At 37.6% G+C, this 16,885-nt stretch overlaps 2 protein-coding genes across 2 annotated transcripts; one reads left to right on the top strand and one right to left on the bottom strand.

Annotated features, from left to right (window-relative positions):
* Window positions 1-83: 83 nt before the first annotated feature.
* Window positions 84-6,057, bottom strand: LOC149265995 (uncharacterized). The gene is made up of 2 exons (XM_089429917.1): window positions 1,548-6,057; window positions 84-1,480 (listed from the first exon to the last, which is right to left on the bottom strand). Exon 1 carries the CDS (start codon window positions 4,833-4,835, stop codon window positions 4,218-4,220), a length of 618 nt encoding a protein of 205 aa, XP_089286043.1. The 5' UTR covers window positions 4,836-6,057; the 3' UTR covers window positions 84-1,480; window positions 1,548-4,217.
* Window positions 6,058-7,383: 1,326 nt separating this feature from the next.
* LOC149265994 (disease resistance protein RPV1-like) lies at window positions 7,384-8,106 on the top strand. The gene has a single exon (XM_089406728.1). The coding sequence runs from the start codon at window positions 7,384-7,386 to the stop codon at window positions 8,104-8,106; it is 723 nt and encodes a 240-aa protein (XP_089262854.1).
* The last annotated feature ends 8,779 nt before the right edge of the window (window positions 8,107-16,885 follow it).

The following is a 16,885-nucleotide window of genomic DNA, read 5'->3' as shown; positions in this document are numbered from 1 at the left end:
GAAAACTAATCAACATACTTTCAAAAAACCTATATCTTATGAGATTGTATTTCTTTGTTGAACAAAAATTCAAAAGTTTATTGCTGCCTATCTAGTGGAAGAGAAATTCTATTACATTAGTGCATCCAGTAATCAAAATGAGACCCTGGCATGTCTCTCCTTATGAGTAGTTGACGCTGACAGTGTTGGTCATGACAACCTGTTCAAAAAACTGAAAAGTAAAACTTACCTGTTTCTCGATGACTGCCTCTTTTTGAAAGTAAATTAGCAGACCAGTTTTGCTCTCTGTATATGTGGTCAAAGTTTACCTGCTGGAAAGTTCTTATTACAATTTTGATGCGCTTCATCCCGTTAATAAGAATAGGCAGTCTGAACTCGTTGCGCCCCTTAAACCACTCAACTCAATAATGCCTTTCGCATCCCCAAAGATTCAATCCAGTTAATAAGAATAGGCAGTCTAAACTCGTGGCGCCCCTTAACCCACTCAATAATGCCTTTCGCATCCCCAAAGATCTGAATCTCTTCAATTCCGAGTCATTTGGCAGCAATCAACACTCCCCACATGGCTATTATTTGTGCTCTTTGTTTGTGCCCTCTCCTCCTTCCCACCAGAAATGGTAGAACTTAGATGATGCTTTATATATAACCATTCCACAACCACATTTTCTCGTGCCACTTGCTCCATCCAAAAAACCAACAAGATATGTTTGTCATAGATCCCTCACTTTTGGAATCATGTACATTTTACTTCCCTTTGTCTGCCCTATCTCATTGTAGTAGGTCACCATCTTGTTAATGTCCTCATAGCTCCAGGCTTTTCTGATCCAATAAGATTGCATTTCTTCTCTGCCATATAGTCCAAAAGACTTATAATGAAAGCTATCTCATTGTAGTAGGTCACCATCTTGTTAATGTCCTCATGGAGCTCCAGGCTTTTCTGATCAAATAAGATTGCATTTCTTCTCTGCCATATAGTCCAAAAGACGTATAATGGAAGCGCACGATAATCTTGCACTTTGCTCCAAGCAAACTTTAATACATCTGTACATTGTCTGGAATTGTATCCTAGATACTAGTTTGTAATGGTCCAACACCCCTTCCCATAGAGGGAGACTATAAGGGCAATGAAAGAAAAGATGGAGATTGTCTTCATCTCCCTTCATACACATAACACACAGATACCTGCTCCTTGAAATCCTCGCTTCTATAGATTATGCCAAGTCGAGATTCGATTATGTATAGCCAACCAACTAAAAACTTTGATTTTATTTGAAAGGATCCATTTCTAGATAACCTGTGGTCCTTTTCTGAGTGTGCCTCCCCAAGACATCTCGTCCTCTTCATCATTTATTGAGATCCCTGCGTTCCGGAGAACTGTAATACATTCTCCCCATTCCTTAGAAAGTTCCTCCGGTAATTCCAATTCTTCTGCCTTATACCATGCCTGAAGGTCCATATGATGAGGCCTATGGATTAAGATCTGATTAAGATAAAAGACCCCTTGAAATGAATATGATTTAGAATTTGGATACATAATGAGTGGTTACCTTTTATACCGCTGATAGCATCAAGGCCGAACTTAATCATGGAGCCATCTCCCACAGTCCACAGCACGTGGCACGTGAGGAAATCCATCTTCAACGGGTCTAGCAATAAGCGACCATCGCGTCAGGTGAATTTTACCTTTCATCTCCCCATTATGGGCCCCTGTCCAAATGAAGCACCCCATAATAGAGTGGATCCTTTTAATAATTTTACAAGGCAACAGAAAAAAGAGGTATCCAATAAATTGAGAGGTTATGCATAACCGATTTAAGCATAATCAAATTTTCGCCCATAGACATATATTTGTGTTTCCAGCAATCCAATTTTTGGTTAATTTTTACTACCAACCATTCCCAATCCTTATTTCTATATCCCATCGGTTTTAATCTGAAACTCAAGTAAGTGATTCCCTCTGCTACATAGTTAGAAGTCACCCCGGAAAGTCCACAGATCTCCTTCACCATTGTATCCTCACAACCATTATGTATTAATTTAGACTTAGACTCGTTCATATAAAGACCCGAAGCATCCCCAAAAGTCTTGATGATTCCAAAAAAATTTACCACCAACCATTCCCAATCCTTATCTCTATATCCCATCGGTTTTAATCTGAAACTCAAGTAAGTGATTCCCTCTGTTACATGGTTAGAAGTCACCCCGGGAAGTCCACAGATCTCTTTCACCATTGTATCCTCACGACCATTATGTACTAATTTAGACTTGGACTCGTTCATATAAAGACACGAAGCATCCCCAAAAGTCTTGATGATTCTCTAATATTCCGACCAAACACTCGTGTTTTTCTGCCCTCCCAATAATAAATCATCCACGAACATTAAATGAGTTACATGCAAGTGCCTGACAACTTTAACCCCTGTAATAATACCTTTGCCTAGAGAATCACCAATTTTCCTACTCAGACTATCAATCACCAACAGGAAGAGCAATGGGGACATGGCACATCCCTGCCTCAAACCCCTGTACGCCTAGAAAAACTGGGAGGGAAAACCATTTATAATCAAAATGAAACTAGTGGATTTGATACACCCCATGATCTAGTGAACATTCATCCAATTCATCCCCATTTTGATCTTATCAAAATGGAAAAGTGCCCCATCAATGCAATTGTAGGCCTTTATCAGATCTACCTCTAAAAATTCTCAATCAATGCAATCGTAGGCCTTTATCAGATCTACCTTGAGGAGATAATAATCCTGGAGTTGACGGAATGTAGCATCTCCTGGGCAATGCCTATTGCATCATGAATATGTCTACCCTCCATAAACCCTAATTGTTCATGTGAAATAAATCTCGACAGAAAGGGTTTAATTCTACGGGCGATCAGGTTAGATATCATTTTGTAAACTCCGATATCATTTTGTAAATCGAGTTACGAAGGGAGATATGCCTATAGTCCCCAAAAGTAGATGGATTCTTCTTTTTCGGAATCAGAGAAAGAAAAGTGGCATTTATTGCCCCCGAGATGAATCCCCTCAGACTAACTTCTTCTGCCACCGCCAGCAAATCCGGAAGGATCAGGTCCTTGAAGTAGATAAAAAGCTCAACCCCTCGGCTGTCCGAATCCCCTCAGACTAACTTCTTCTGCCACCGCCAGCAAATCCCAAAGGAATAGGTCCTTGTAAGTAGATAAAAAGTTCAACCCCTCGGCTGTCCGGGCCCGGGCTTTTTTCCTTCGCACAGTCCTTTAAGGTCGCTAATAGTTCTTCGCAAGTGAAGACTTGTCCCAAAATTTCATTGTCCTCCTAAGAAATCAATGCGGAAACCAACTCGATAAATTCTGCTTGATCCCCATTTTCCTGATTTTTTGCCATAAAGTGATCTCTGAAATGTGAAATGGCTGCTTGTTCCAAAGAGGATTGAGAATTCATGATATTCCCATCAGAATCCCAAATCCTTCTGATAGAATTATGTTGCTTCCTCAGGTTAAGTTGCCTATGGAAATATTTAGAATTTTTATTCCCAGCTTGGATCCAAATGGCCCTGACTTTTGTGCCTTATGTCCTCTTCCTGGGCCTGAAGAATGATGTTCCTATGACCCTCCAAAACTGCGATCTTATCACGATATAAAGCCGAGAAATATAATGGGACCAGATTAAGGTATATCAGCTCTTTCTAACTCCACTAATAGAATCTGTTCTTTCCTCCTTTTCGCTTTGATCCATCTCTGAGATTCAAATTTTAGCAACCGAGGATTAAATTCGAATGGATATGCCCACCACCCCTCCATCCCTTTCCACGTCAGCGCTATCGGAATATGGTGCGATATATCCATTGGGATGATATAAGACTCGACTTCCACCATGTTATTAAACAGGGTCTGACTTACCAGAAAATGATCAATCCGCTTGGAGATGCCCTCCCCTCCAATTCTCCCGTTCTTCCAAGTTGGAGCCATTATATCTGGGATTGCATCAATCAAAGCATTGGCGTCCATCATTCCTTTAAAGAAAGCAGAAAGTGGATCTTCCGTGGCCTTCGTACCCCAGATTTCTGATGGGTCCAATGTGAAATTTAAATCCCCCGCCAGTATTAATGCCAGTGTAAGATGAATCGATGGAAAAACACGAATCACCAGGGATGAGAGCCAAATGAGAACTCGAAGCTGTCAATCTACAGTCTGTGACTTTCTTGTATCGAGGTTGACGTTTCTTCTAATGGGTCACGTTCTGGAAATTTGGCTTATGTCCAGAAACCTCCGAGGGCACAAAGAAAGACCGTTTGATGACAAGTGGTTCGTTTTCCTCGGCAGAGTCCAGAACACCGATTAGTTCCCGGTCTGGAGATAGGGACGCAACTTTCTCCACCTCCTTTTCAAGGACAGTCGAAGCAGGGTTTAATAATTCTCCAGAAAGTTCAGAACCCACCTTCAAGGTCGGGGCTAACCCACTCTCGCCAGGATGGGGAGTATGGAAACAGTGATCTAGCAATAGGGAGGAATCTAAAGATCTAGCACCCGAGGCTGGGGTGATCATACCCCTGTCAACCCCAAGGGAAGAGGTAGAGACTACGACATCAACAGATGAAGCGGGACCGAGCCCATTAGACTGAGAATTTCCCCAAATATTTGTATGCGAAATATTTGATACAAGATTGTCTAAAGGTGGCTCGCTAACAAGTTCAGAGAAATAAGCCGAAATACCTGGAGAAGCCCTAGAGAGGACCTCACTTCCTTGAACTGCACATGCCGATGGACCGGAATATGAAGAGTCCCGAAGTCCATTATGTCTGCGCCTTGAAGACGAGACCCCATGCACCGCACATGTAGCCATCAAGTGACCCGTCTGGTATAGGAGACACCGATATGGCAAAGCCCAATAATCAATTTTCAGCCGAATCGTATAACTGCTCCACTACACATCAATTTCTCCTAACTAACCTCGCCCCAGGTCGACTTCGACCAACACCCAAGCCAAGCGCTTATCCAACTGACCAACACAACTGTCATCCCAGAAATAAAATTTCCTAATCCTATTCCATAACTCCAGCGGTAAACCCGACAGTTTTGCCCAAATCAGATTACGTCTAGGGATCCCAGCTAGAGGGTCGAAACTGGCCTTCCACCACTGCATTAGGAGAAACCCTCTACCTTTGACCCAAGGATCCCTTAAAATCCTGTCAGCGTTCTCCAAACTCAGGGAGTGAAAGCATAAACATCCGTTCAAAAGTTGGCTTACCTCCGGTCAAGTTCGCTTACCTTCGGTCTGTATCGGGAACCATCTATCTTCCACCCATTTCTTAGGTTTTTCACCCGACATTTTCAGAGGGTGCCACTGCCCTACCAGCGCCTTATTCGTGAGCCTTTCTGTACTCTCCCATCAATCATTTTCACCCAAAACCAGAGGTGGTTGTGCTGGAATCGCCTCCAAAGGTTTATGTTTAGTTTTTGTTTCTCTAGTTCTCGTGAGAGGCAGGGATATCACCCGCAACAGAACTCTCAGTAAATTGCAATATTTCTGACTCCCAGACAGAATACTGCCAATGCTGCCCGCTCCGCCCAAATAGTGATTTCGATCAAGGCTTCGGCAGTTGGTGACATCCCATCATGCATGCCAGCCAACTGTACCCCATCACAATCCATAACCGAGAGGCGAGACCCCGGCACCAACCCACCACCCACCTCCGAAGGAAAGTACCGAGTGTAACGGAGGTGTCAAAAAATAAATGGAAGGCCTTACAACAGCTAGCCACGCAAGCTTCAACTCCATTCGAGAAAAACGGACCACCTAATGAAGAGAAGAGTGGGCAGCATACGTCTACGCCAGATACGTCGCCACAAACCCAGTACAGAACCTATGAACTGACCTGGGATCAAAAACCCCACATAACGAAAAGGAGCAGATCCCAAGCCTAAAAAGGTCGCCCAGAAATCTCCTAGTGGATACGCCAACCTACTGCTAGCCACGCGATGGGTACAAATATCGAAATATATTTTCTGCCCAATTGAAAGGGAAAGCTTTAACCAGCCATATATTGGGTATTTAATGCCCTCAGAGCAGCACACGACTTAACCCGGTAACACGGGAGCGGGCAAATTCGGCATTAAATAATATTTGCCCGCTCCCGTGTTATCGAGCTAAGTGGCGTGCTGCTCTGAGGGCATTAAATACCCAATATATGGCTGGTTAGCTCCAGCCCAATTGAAAGAGCCAGCCCTTAGCCCCCACCAACTACTTTTGACGAAGAAATAGGTCAGAACCCTGGTCAAAGACCTTCAACGCACCACCCAAAGAGCGATCACCCCAGTGGAGTCGTCTAATGAGGCGGAGGAGGAATTGCCCGGGCGGCCAAAAGTGGTCGGAATTCGGGTAAAAAGATTTTAAAAAATCTTGTAGAGGCAGTGTTTGAATCGTGTTTTTTATGGTGGAAATAGATTCAGCACCATCAAAAAACGCTTAAGACACCTAAAATTTTGAAGTTTAACAACTATAACTTGGATTTACAAAAATCCTTGCTGGATTTTCCCCAAATATAACCAGAATTTCCATAATTTTCCGGCCAACTCCTAATATAACCAGAATTTCCATAATTTTCCGGCCAACTCCTCCTCCTCGTTAGACTACGCGACACGGAATTGTCTACCGACGACCACTTTTGTAGGAATCTCGTATTAAAATTTCAAAAAATTAATTAGTTAATTTGTTGGAGTGTTCGAATCAGTTTATTTTATGGTGGAAATAAATTCAGCATCATCAAAAATAAAAAATCAATCTTCTCGGCACATTCAAAATTTTAAAATTTGACAATTATTACAAATTCGTAGATTATTTTATGGGATTTTAAGACTACGCGCAAAAACACAGATTACCGAAGAAAATCCCCTGTCCATTCAGCCAAACCCCAACGGCTACGATCCAGCTATTGAAGCTTTATCTCTGCAAATGAAGGGAAGGCCAGCCGAAACGGAGGAGGAAAAACAGATATCATGACAAAATCGGCTTCTCACAAAGGATCCAGGAGAAGTCCTACCACATGATGAAACTTAACTCCACTATGACCACACAACACCAGAAAAACTAGTAATTGAAATCATCCCCTCCGTCGATCCCCTTAATTCAATGAGCTGATCGCCCTAGACCAAGCTAATAACAAAATAATCCCATCTGTCTTTTTGTGCACTTCAGAAAGGCTGGGATCCTTTCGTATTATCCTGCTCGTTCATCTCCAAAAGTATAGTGTAATGTTGATCCTGTGATTGACGCCCTGCGACGTGCTATACGTGAGAATAAAAGCATTTAACTACGAACCTTCCAGTTCTCTCGGTCAGTTGAGGAAATCAGCAACTTGAAGGTGGTCTGAGAAATCTTGCCGAGCAAATGAATGTTGGGGATTGCTGTGGGAATTATAGGTGTTGGTGGTATTGGGAAAACCACTTTGGTGAAACAGATCTTCAACCGTAGGTGCTCTGAGTACGATGGATCCTCCTTTTTATCTGATGTTAGTGAAACTGCAGCTAGAAAATCTCTGGTTGATTTGCAAATGAAGCTCATTAAGGACTTGACACACAGGGATATTAAAATTGAGATTGTGGACCAAGGTGTGATAATCCTTAAACGTTACCTAGCTTGTTGTAATGCAATGATAGTTTTAGATAATGTAGAGAAGGCCGATCAATTGGATGCATTCTTACCAATTAGGGATGTTCTTAGTTCCAATAGCTTGATAATAGTTACCTCTCGGGACAAGCATGCTCTCCTATGTTCAGAAATAGCAGATTCATCAATTTATAAGCTCAGCGGGATGAATAGAGCACACTCCCAAGAGTTGTTCTGCTCATATGCCTTCAATCGGCCACGTCCACCACCAGGATTTGCAGATCTGGTGGAACGGTTTGTAAGGGCCTGTGATGGATTGCCGTTGTCATTGAAAGTTACTGGGGCTCTTCTTTGTGGAAGAGATGACACATATGGGAAAGAGCTATTGAATGATTTTCACAAGATACCACCCGCGGACATACGGGAAACGCTCAAAATTAGTTATAATTCACTCGACCAAGAGTGCGAGGGGGATAGAAAAACAGGAAAAAGAATGAAGAGCATGTGAAATTAAGAGCATGGGAAAGTATGTATATTTTAATATTTTTATGTTAAGGCTTATTGCATTTGTCTCTTTGTTTTGGTGACGTTGCTCTTGGTTGGTAGTAAGTGGGTTCATTTAATTTAGTTGTTAGATGGCGTGGAAGACACATTGTTGATATTAGATAGATAGATGGCAAAACTTCAAAACTCCAACCATTCGAACCCTTCGTGGTTGTCAAATTCTGTTTTGGTGAGAGGTGTTATTTTAAAAGAGAAACATATTTTAATAACCAAATCTTTACATAAAATTATTTTTATTTTAAAATTTTATTTTGTTTCTTGAAAAAACATTATATAAGTAAGCCGGTGCTCATGTTAAATTTAAAAAATGAAAATAGTTTATTTTTTAATTCAAAAATATTTATTTATTAATGATAATGTAAATGAGCATTAGTTTAAGCATAAGAAATTAGTTTATTTTTTAATTGAAAATTATTTTCTCATTAATAAGTTGATTAGTTTTAGACAAAGGTTTTATTAATATTATTAGTTAATCATTTAAGTTGGTTTGTAACTAATTTTATTATCAATGTGGAGCCATTTTTTAAGACATAAGTAAGCTATAAAACTCACTTTTTAAGAAATAAGCTATAAAACTCAATAAAATAGTATTTTGCAATTTAATGTTATCAAATGAAATAAGTTAATTTTTTTGTAATTTGGCAGGACTACATCTATGACTTCATATTAAGAAGTGTTTTAGCAAAACACTTGATCACCATCTATCCAAAACCCCATAGACATCAAATGAAAAAGTTAAAAATTATTAAAATAAATAAATTTTGATGAAAACTTTTAACTCAATTTTAATAAAAATTGCGATTTTATTTTATTTTTTCTCCAATAATATTTCATTTATTTTTAAATCAATTCAAAATATTCAAAAATAATTCTTTCATTAAATTTTAATATCTCTTTTACTTTTTTTTAACATTAAAAAAATTATATTAAACATAATTTAATTTACAATATATAAAATTTAATTAAAAATAAATAAATGAGTTATATTTCCATAATTTTATTTACAATATATAAAATTTATAAAAAAAAGAAAAAATGAGTTCTATTTCCATACAATTTCATGGCTAGAAACACAAATAGGATGCCTTTTGGAAATGAAAGCATTTGAAATAATCTTTGTTTGTGAAAAGTAATGATCATATTATGCATTGAATAAACAAGTTTTTCAGATTAACATTCTAATATGGAATTGAGCCTTATAACATGTCTATGTTATTTTAGATATAAATGTTAAGCTAAATTGGCAAATGTAATATATTGGTGTAGAAATCAAGAGCAGATGGAGTAAATAAGTAAAATTATTGTTAAGATGGAATATTGATTTATATATATATATACAGAGGGTGGGGGGCATGTTAGTGTAGTTCCTAGTTAAGTTAGAAAAAACATGATGAATATTCAATATGATTAATTATATTTTGTTTAAAAGTAATTATTCAATTATAATTATTAAAAAGAGGGATTAAATTGTGTATTTTTAAAATAAAAAGAGATTTAAATCCACTCAAAATCAAGTTCATGTGAATAGATAGTGTTGTTAATTTTTTTTTTAATAATTAGCTTTAAAGCAAAAAACAATTGAAAAAGGAGTAGACACGTACGGAGATTTGAACATGGAGTGCCTTAACAATACACTCATTCACTCTCAATTCGAAGTTCCATGGGCACTGTTTTTCCTCTTTGAATTTTATTGTTTTTTTATTTTTTGACTTTTATCCAATAAAAATTTGATATAAACATAAAATTTGAATATATTACAAAAATAAAAATAAAAATATATTTATCTGATATTATAAATTAACAAATAGGTAAATATTTATATAACTAACTCAAAATAATGATCAAATTGATTGGTATAGCCTTGGCCATTGATAGGGACTAATAATAATAGAGGAGACATAAAGATTGTGATTTCATATGTAAATTGATGAATTATTCAAAAATTTAATAATTTCTTTGTTTTTTAACCGTTTAAACTAATTATTTTTGTATTAGTTGATATCAAAGCTAGCTTCCTTTGCTGTCATAAGGGATATGTTCTCTATTTTTTAGGTTTCCAAATCTATTATATGGATACGTTTTGTTTTGTTTTGTTTTGTTTTTGTTTTTTTTGTTCGAATTTATACTTCTATCACATGGGAACTATTGTCTTCAATTAAGGGACTTTTGAGGTCTAAAATGGGTCTCCCATTAAAAATAATAAAATAACAATTTAAATAATAAAATAGGAGATGAAATTTTAAAGAAAAAGAGAGTTTTTTTAAAATCATATTTTCAACATATCCCTTTATAAGTTTACTCAAATTTCAAGTGCATCCTTGAGTACCCACTTTGCATATTTTTGTAGTAGACCCACGTTTTTTTAAAATGCATGTAAAAAATGTGTTTTCACACACCATTTTGACCTCAAAATTCTCCTAATGCTTTTCCAAGCCTCCATAGCCATTATAGGGATCTCTTCTCTTCTTCTAGAGTTTATATACTTATCAGAAAGATTCATCATATTATTTTGATGAAGGGGAAACATAAAGAAGGGTTGACTAAACTTTTCTCCAGGATGGTATTCATGTCATAGGATATCCACTAGATGGGTTGTATGAGCCTTCCTCACGCATAATATTTCCATCAAGACAATGAATGGGGATATGTTAGCTAATAACCCTTTTTTAGGAATAATATTGTAATCTAAGGGCTCATAGGGAAGGGTTGTTTAGGGTATGATCCTCTTTTTAACCAATATCCTAGGTCCTTGACCATAATATTTTCACTATGTGAGGGTATTAAGGGTGTTCAACTAACTCTTCCTCAAATTCAGTATTGTCATTGAGGGAGACCCAAGGGAAGATTGCATTGACCATTAAGCATAATATTGATGTCATAGAAAATTTGAAGGAATGATCATCAAACTTGTTTGATGCATAATATACACTAAAGGAGAACTCAAGGAAGGATCAACCAAATTTTTCTTGATCATAGTATTTACATCACGAGGGAGCACGAGAGAAAGGGTCAATTGGTCCTTTTTAAAGCCTTAGTCATTTCATTGGGGGAGATTGTAAGGAGGGGATGACCAACCCAACCTTGTGCATGGTATCATGTCATAAAGGATCCCAATGTAACTATCAGCCAACTTCTTTTGAGGAATAGTATTCATTGTTGAAGGGGACTATGTTGAAGGTTTGACCAATCCTTCCACAAGCATAGATTTTCTCCTATGGGGAAGTATTGAGAATAGACATTTGAACCATCCTCAAGCATTGTATTCTCATCAGGGGAGTACTAAGGGAAGGGTCAGTCTATTAATCTCCTAATCCTAATGTTCTAGAAGTCTAAATTAATTGTTTTAGGATTTAGTTTATTCTAGCATATTTGTCAATTTGTTGAGAGCATCCATTAGGGTCCTATAATCTAAAGGATCTCAAGGTATTTGAGTATTTTATCTGAGTCTTATACTATAAATAATTGTCAATCCTCCAATGATTTCCAAATAAAAGAAAAATAGAATAAAAAATGAAAAGAGGGTATAAGTAAAAAGAGGAAAAACAAAAATATTGAAAAAGAATGAAAAATTGAACCCCATTAAAACAATAACAAAAAGAAATAATATTGAAAGTGTTGTAAGTCTAAATGCCACTACTGATAGTTAGTTTTCTTCATCATTGCTAAATAAAGGTTGTGTGCAGCTTGTTCAAAATGCCACAATGACTAGCTATTTTTTTAATCATACAATATACTCATGGTTAAACTTGTTTAAATTTCTATAAATTAGGTTAGAGAATAAAGATTTTCCAAACAGTGTAATCTTGGTAAATCAATAGTTAGGTATAAAATGACATTGATTCAATTGTTTAATATGAATCAATAGGAGAAATAAGTGATAGGATTTGGATAGTTTTTCTTTGTCTATAAAAGAAAATAATGTGGGTTTGCTAGTCCAAGTGCACCCCTTAGAAGAATAAAATGTTAGTTTAGTTAAGGGGAGGTAAAATAGTTGTTTTTATAAATATATGTCTATGCCATTTATATCCTAAGTTTTAATGATAATGAAAAAAGGCAAAGGAGTAGGATGGAATAAAGTGTTTTTTACATGTCTTTAATCCTAACGTTTATCCTAAGTCCAAAATATAAAATCAAAGGCGCATGTCAACAAAGCCTTCTTTGTCGTATTTTTTTAAAGGACAACACTTTCCGAGCGTCGAGATTCTCTCCCCCTCATGATCCACTGTCCATATCGTTCTTTGGTCCCCTCTCTCCATCTTGCCTTTATCGCCCAGGGGGGGTCTGAAAAAGTTGTTTCTACCACTCGGCCCCATCCCTACATGGCACCCTTTCCGCGTTTCGCACCCCCCCTGGGCCGATACTTCTTACCACTTTATACCCCCTCCGAAACCGCCTTCCCCTCGCCCTCTTTACTGTGTCCACACAACGACATTTCTGTCACTCACCTCCCGCCACGTCACCTAGCCCTTATCCACTTAAATGGTCTCCTGACAAAAATAATCGTTCAACATTAAATTCACAATTTGCGGGTAACTGTTCAAATTTAACGGTCCCCCGCCACCTCGTATACATTTCACTTCTCAGCCTTTACAAATCTTTCGAAGCATCTCCTCTCTCCCTTTCACTGCTTATTCTCTTTTATTGACAACTTTTAAACGACGATCATTTTCAGAGTATTTCCTCGAACTAAACTTGATCCAAATTGTCAGCATTTTGTTTCTATTCCCCTAACAATTCATTCAACTTGAGCTGATTCTCGGTAAGCCATCCTTCCTCTTACTGTTATTAATGTTAAGATTATTACCAAAATTATTGTTATATTTACTACCCACATTTGAATAAAAGTAAAGTTTGTATTCAAAAAAATAAGAAAATTAATAAATTAGTTGTCCAATTATAATTGAATAAATAAATAGTTAGTAAATTATCATGGAAGTTACTTTTTGTTATATTATTACCAAAAACTGTAATCACTAAATCAAACATTAACCATTAAGGCAAGGAATTTTGCCAAAAGGTATGTAGGACCATCATCTTTGTAATAGTGGAAGCTACAAGAAGCTCTCCAAGAATCCCTTCAAAAAGATCTGAAAGGATACCATATCAATACCATTGGTGGTCCTACATACCTTCTGGAAAAATTCCTTGCCTTAAAGCTTAGACCCCTGGTTGGCCTCACAGAATCTTTTGTCAAAGACTCTTCGTCTTTCGTCGAAGAGCTTAAGGGCATAAATATTGACCTTGTGGACATGCTTATGAGTTTTGATGTGGTATCCATTTACACTTGCATCCCTATAAAAGAGGTCATCGATGTCATCAACCGCCTCACAGACCCTAATATCGCTCGTTTAGTAGAGATCTCTCTCACTTCCACTTTTTTCAGCTTTGAGGGTGAGTTCTTTGAGTAGACCTATGGTGTTGCCATGGGATCCCCCCATCCCCGGTTGTTGCTAATCTTTTTATGGAAGATTTTGAATCTAAGGATTTGGCCTCTGCTCGGCTCCTTCCCAAGCTTTGGAAGAGATTTGTGGATGACACGAGCGTCATCTGGTCCCATGGCCAAGAAGAGTTGGATCTTTTCTTCCATCATCTCAACAATCAATCCTCCTCCATAAAGTTCACTATGGAGTAGGAAGTTGATGGGAACTTACCCTTCCTTGATGTTCTCATTTCAAGTAATGATGATGGTTCAGTCTCCCACCAAGTATTTCAGAGAAAAACTCATACTGAGCAGTATCTTCATGCCAGTTCCCATCATTTCCCCGCTCAAAAGTTAGGTGTTCTCAACACACTAGCTACTCGTGCACTTAGGGTCTCTCGTGAAAAGAGCATTGATAAAGAAAAGGCTCATCTCTTTAATGTTTTTGCCAATAATGGTTATAGTGGGCACCTCGGTGAGAAAGCTTTCGTCAAAGCAGCAAGGATTCATTGGTCAAGAAAGGCCCTAAAGAGTGAGTCTTAGGGGTTCATCTTCCTTTCATCCAAGTTACAACTGATAAGATTGCCAGAATTCTTAGGAAGCATAATGTTCCCTCTACCTTTAGACCCCTTAATACCATCAGTAGCTCCCTTAGATTGGTAAAAGACTCAGTTGACCCCAAGGACATGGAAGATGTGTATGTTATTCCATGTTCCTGTGGGACCCCATATGTTGGTGAGACTAGTCACTCTATTAATCAAAGGATTAATGAGCACTCAGCCAACATAAAACATAGGAGAACCCGGTCTTTTGCCCTGGCCAAACATGTATCCATTGAGGAGGTCCGTGTTATTGCCAAGGTGGCGCATTTCCATCATCAAAAATTTAGAGAAGCCATAGAAATCGAAAAAAGGCCGAGAAACCTCAATAGAGATGACGGCTGGAAAATTAGTAGTTGCTGGATCCCTGCACTCTCCTCCTAGCCGCTTCCCCGTTTTTTCACTCCCTCCCCCCGTCCCCAACCTGGTTTCCTTGTTTTTCCCCCTCCTTTCCTTGTTTGATAGTTGTCCTTTTTTTTTCCCTTCTCGTCTCTCTATTTTCCTTCACTCCCTCCAGATATATATATATATATATATATATATATATATATATATATATATATATCCATTCTTATAATTGGTTTTTGTTTTCATTCTGGATAGATATATTAATAGATTAAGGTCATGTGAGTTAATTCTTACCAGAAACTAATTTGCATAATAACTAATTAACTATTTATTTATATATTTATATTAAATTCGGAAGGTATATATTTACATATCTTTCCATATTATATTATTGATGTAATGTTTTTGATTTATAGCTATTTCATAATATACATATTCATTTAATTAGTATTCCATATTAGTAATTTTTAGGTTATTAATGGTTAATGTTTGATTTAGCAATTACAGTTTTTGGTAATAATATAATTAAAAACTAACTTCCATGATAATTTACTAACCATTTATTTATTTAATTATAATTGGACAACTAATTTATTAATTTTCTTAATTTTTTGAATACAAAATTTACTTTTATTCAAATGTTGGTAATAAATATAATAATAATTTTGGTAATAATCTTAACATTAATAACTTGTATAGCTCTTTCCTAGTAAGATATAGCCATTGGAAGATCTGCTCTCCATATTTAACCGTAGTCATGATGTGGTTCGTCAACTTGTCCTTGAACCACACTTGTTCGTCAACTTGTCCTTGAACCACACTTGTTCGTTCGCGTCGACAAAAATATTATAATGTGATTTCCTTTCCATATTTAACTTATAGCCATGATCTGATTCTTCACACTGGTTGGTTTGAAAAGCGTAGACAAAAATAATATTATAATGTAATTTTCGCCGAAAAATCTTCTCATTAAAGTTAAATTTTTAATTAATTATTTATTAATGATAATGTGAATAAGCACTAGTTTAAACACAATGAAACTAGTTTATTTTTTAATTGAAAATTAGTTTCTTATTAATAGTTTGTTTTATGTTATAAAACAAAGAATTTGATTAGACTCTACTCGAGATCGAGAGGACTCTTCATGGTATTATAAATTGCAGACAGGGTTCTTGTATTTGCACAGCTGCGGGCAATGATCTGCACCTCTTCGTCATTTTCACAAGTCGAAGACACCTTGCTGAAGGCAGAGCCACTCATCGGGATTCAAAGGTCATCAACGAGCTCCGGGTAACTGTGGTCACAGCTCCGGGCAATGCTCAACACCTCCACTGCATTCTCATAAGCAGAAGACACCTTGCTGAAGGCATCATCACTCACCGGGACTCAAAGATCAGCAGAGCGCTCCCGGTAACTGCTGTATTAAGTTTACTTGTTTTACATCCTCTGATATCTTTGCTTCTGGTTGGCAGGAAAGCTCCGGATACCCCTCCTCAGTCTACCCTCATCACTTTGATTCCTTTGCTCTCCTCTCGCCTGAGACTGAACCATTGTGACACCACTTTCCCTCCCTCTATTCACCAGCTCCTCGTTCCTCCTGGGACTTCTCTTCCCTCGAATCCCAGTTCTCTGTTTGCTAATATGGCCGAACAACAGAATCAACCCGCTGACCAAGCTCATCCAACCAATCCTCTGGACAACATCTTCAACAACAGGGACTGCACCATGTGCAAGGCCCATACAATTATGATCAATCGGCTAACCAAGCAGCTTAAAGAGCTGCAAGATGATTACCATTCAGATAGGAACTCAAAGCGCAAGAATCTGGACAAAAGGAAGAATGAGATTGAAGGGTTGAAAGAGCGATGCAGCCACCTGGAGGCGGCCATGGACCACAACCACTCCCTTACCTAGAGTTACCAGGCTGAAACTTCAACCAAGGCAAGCGCCAGGAACCAGGAGGATTCTGTCACCCAACATTTCCCTTAACAGATGCAATGTAAATTTAGATGGTTAGGAGGTTCCTTTGTAAGGCATTATAGCCGTCTCCATTTTGCTTTCAGATTAAACAAGAGAAATATTGAGGAATATGGGTCTGCGAACCCGCTTTTGCTCCTCAGCTCAAAAATCTCTCTTCTACAATGTAATAGATCTCTGTAACTCAGGCTTTTATAATAGATGAGTACCCGACTTCGTTAAAAAAAAAAACAAAGAATTTGATTAGTTTGAAACAAAGTTTTTATTATTCTCATTATTTAATCACTTAAGTTGGTTCATCAATGCGGAGCCACTTTTTGAGAAATAGGTAACTTATAAAACTTATAGAAATGGTATGTTGCAATTTAATGTTAAGGTAA

This window comes from Pinus tabuliformis, chromosome 6, assembly GCF_031772625.1.
Source record: "Pinus tabuliformis cultivar Carrire ecotype Pingquan chromosome 6, CPIR1, whole genome shotgun sequence".
In the NCBI taxonomy this organism is placed as follows: Eukaryota; Viridiplantae; Streptophyta; class Pinopsida; order Pinales; family Pinaceae; genus Pinus; species Pinus tabuliformis.
This window is presented reverse-complemented; position numbering and strand designations above follow the sequence as displayed.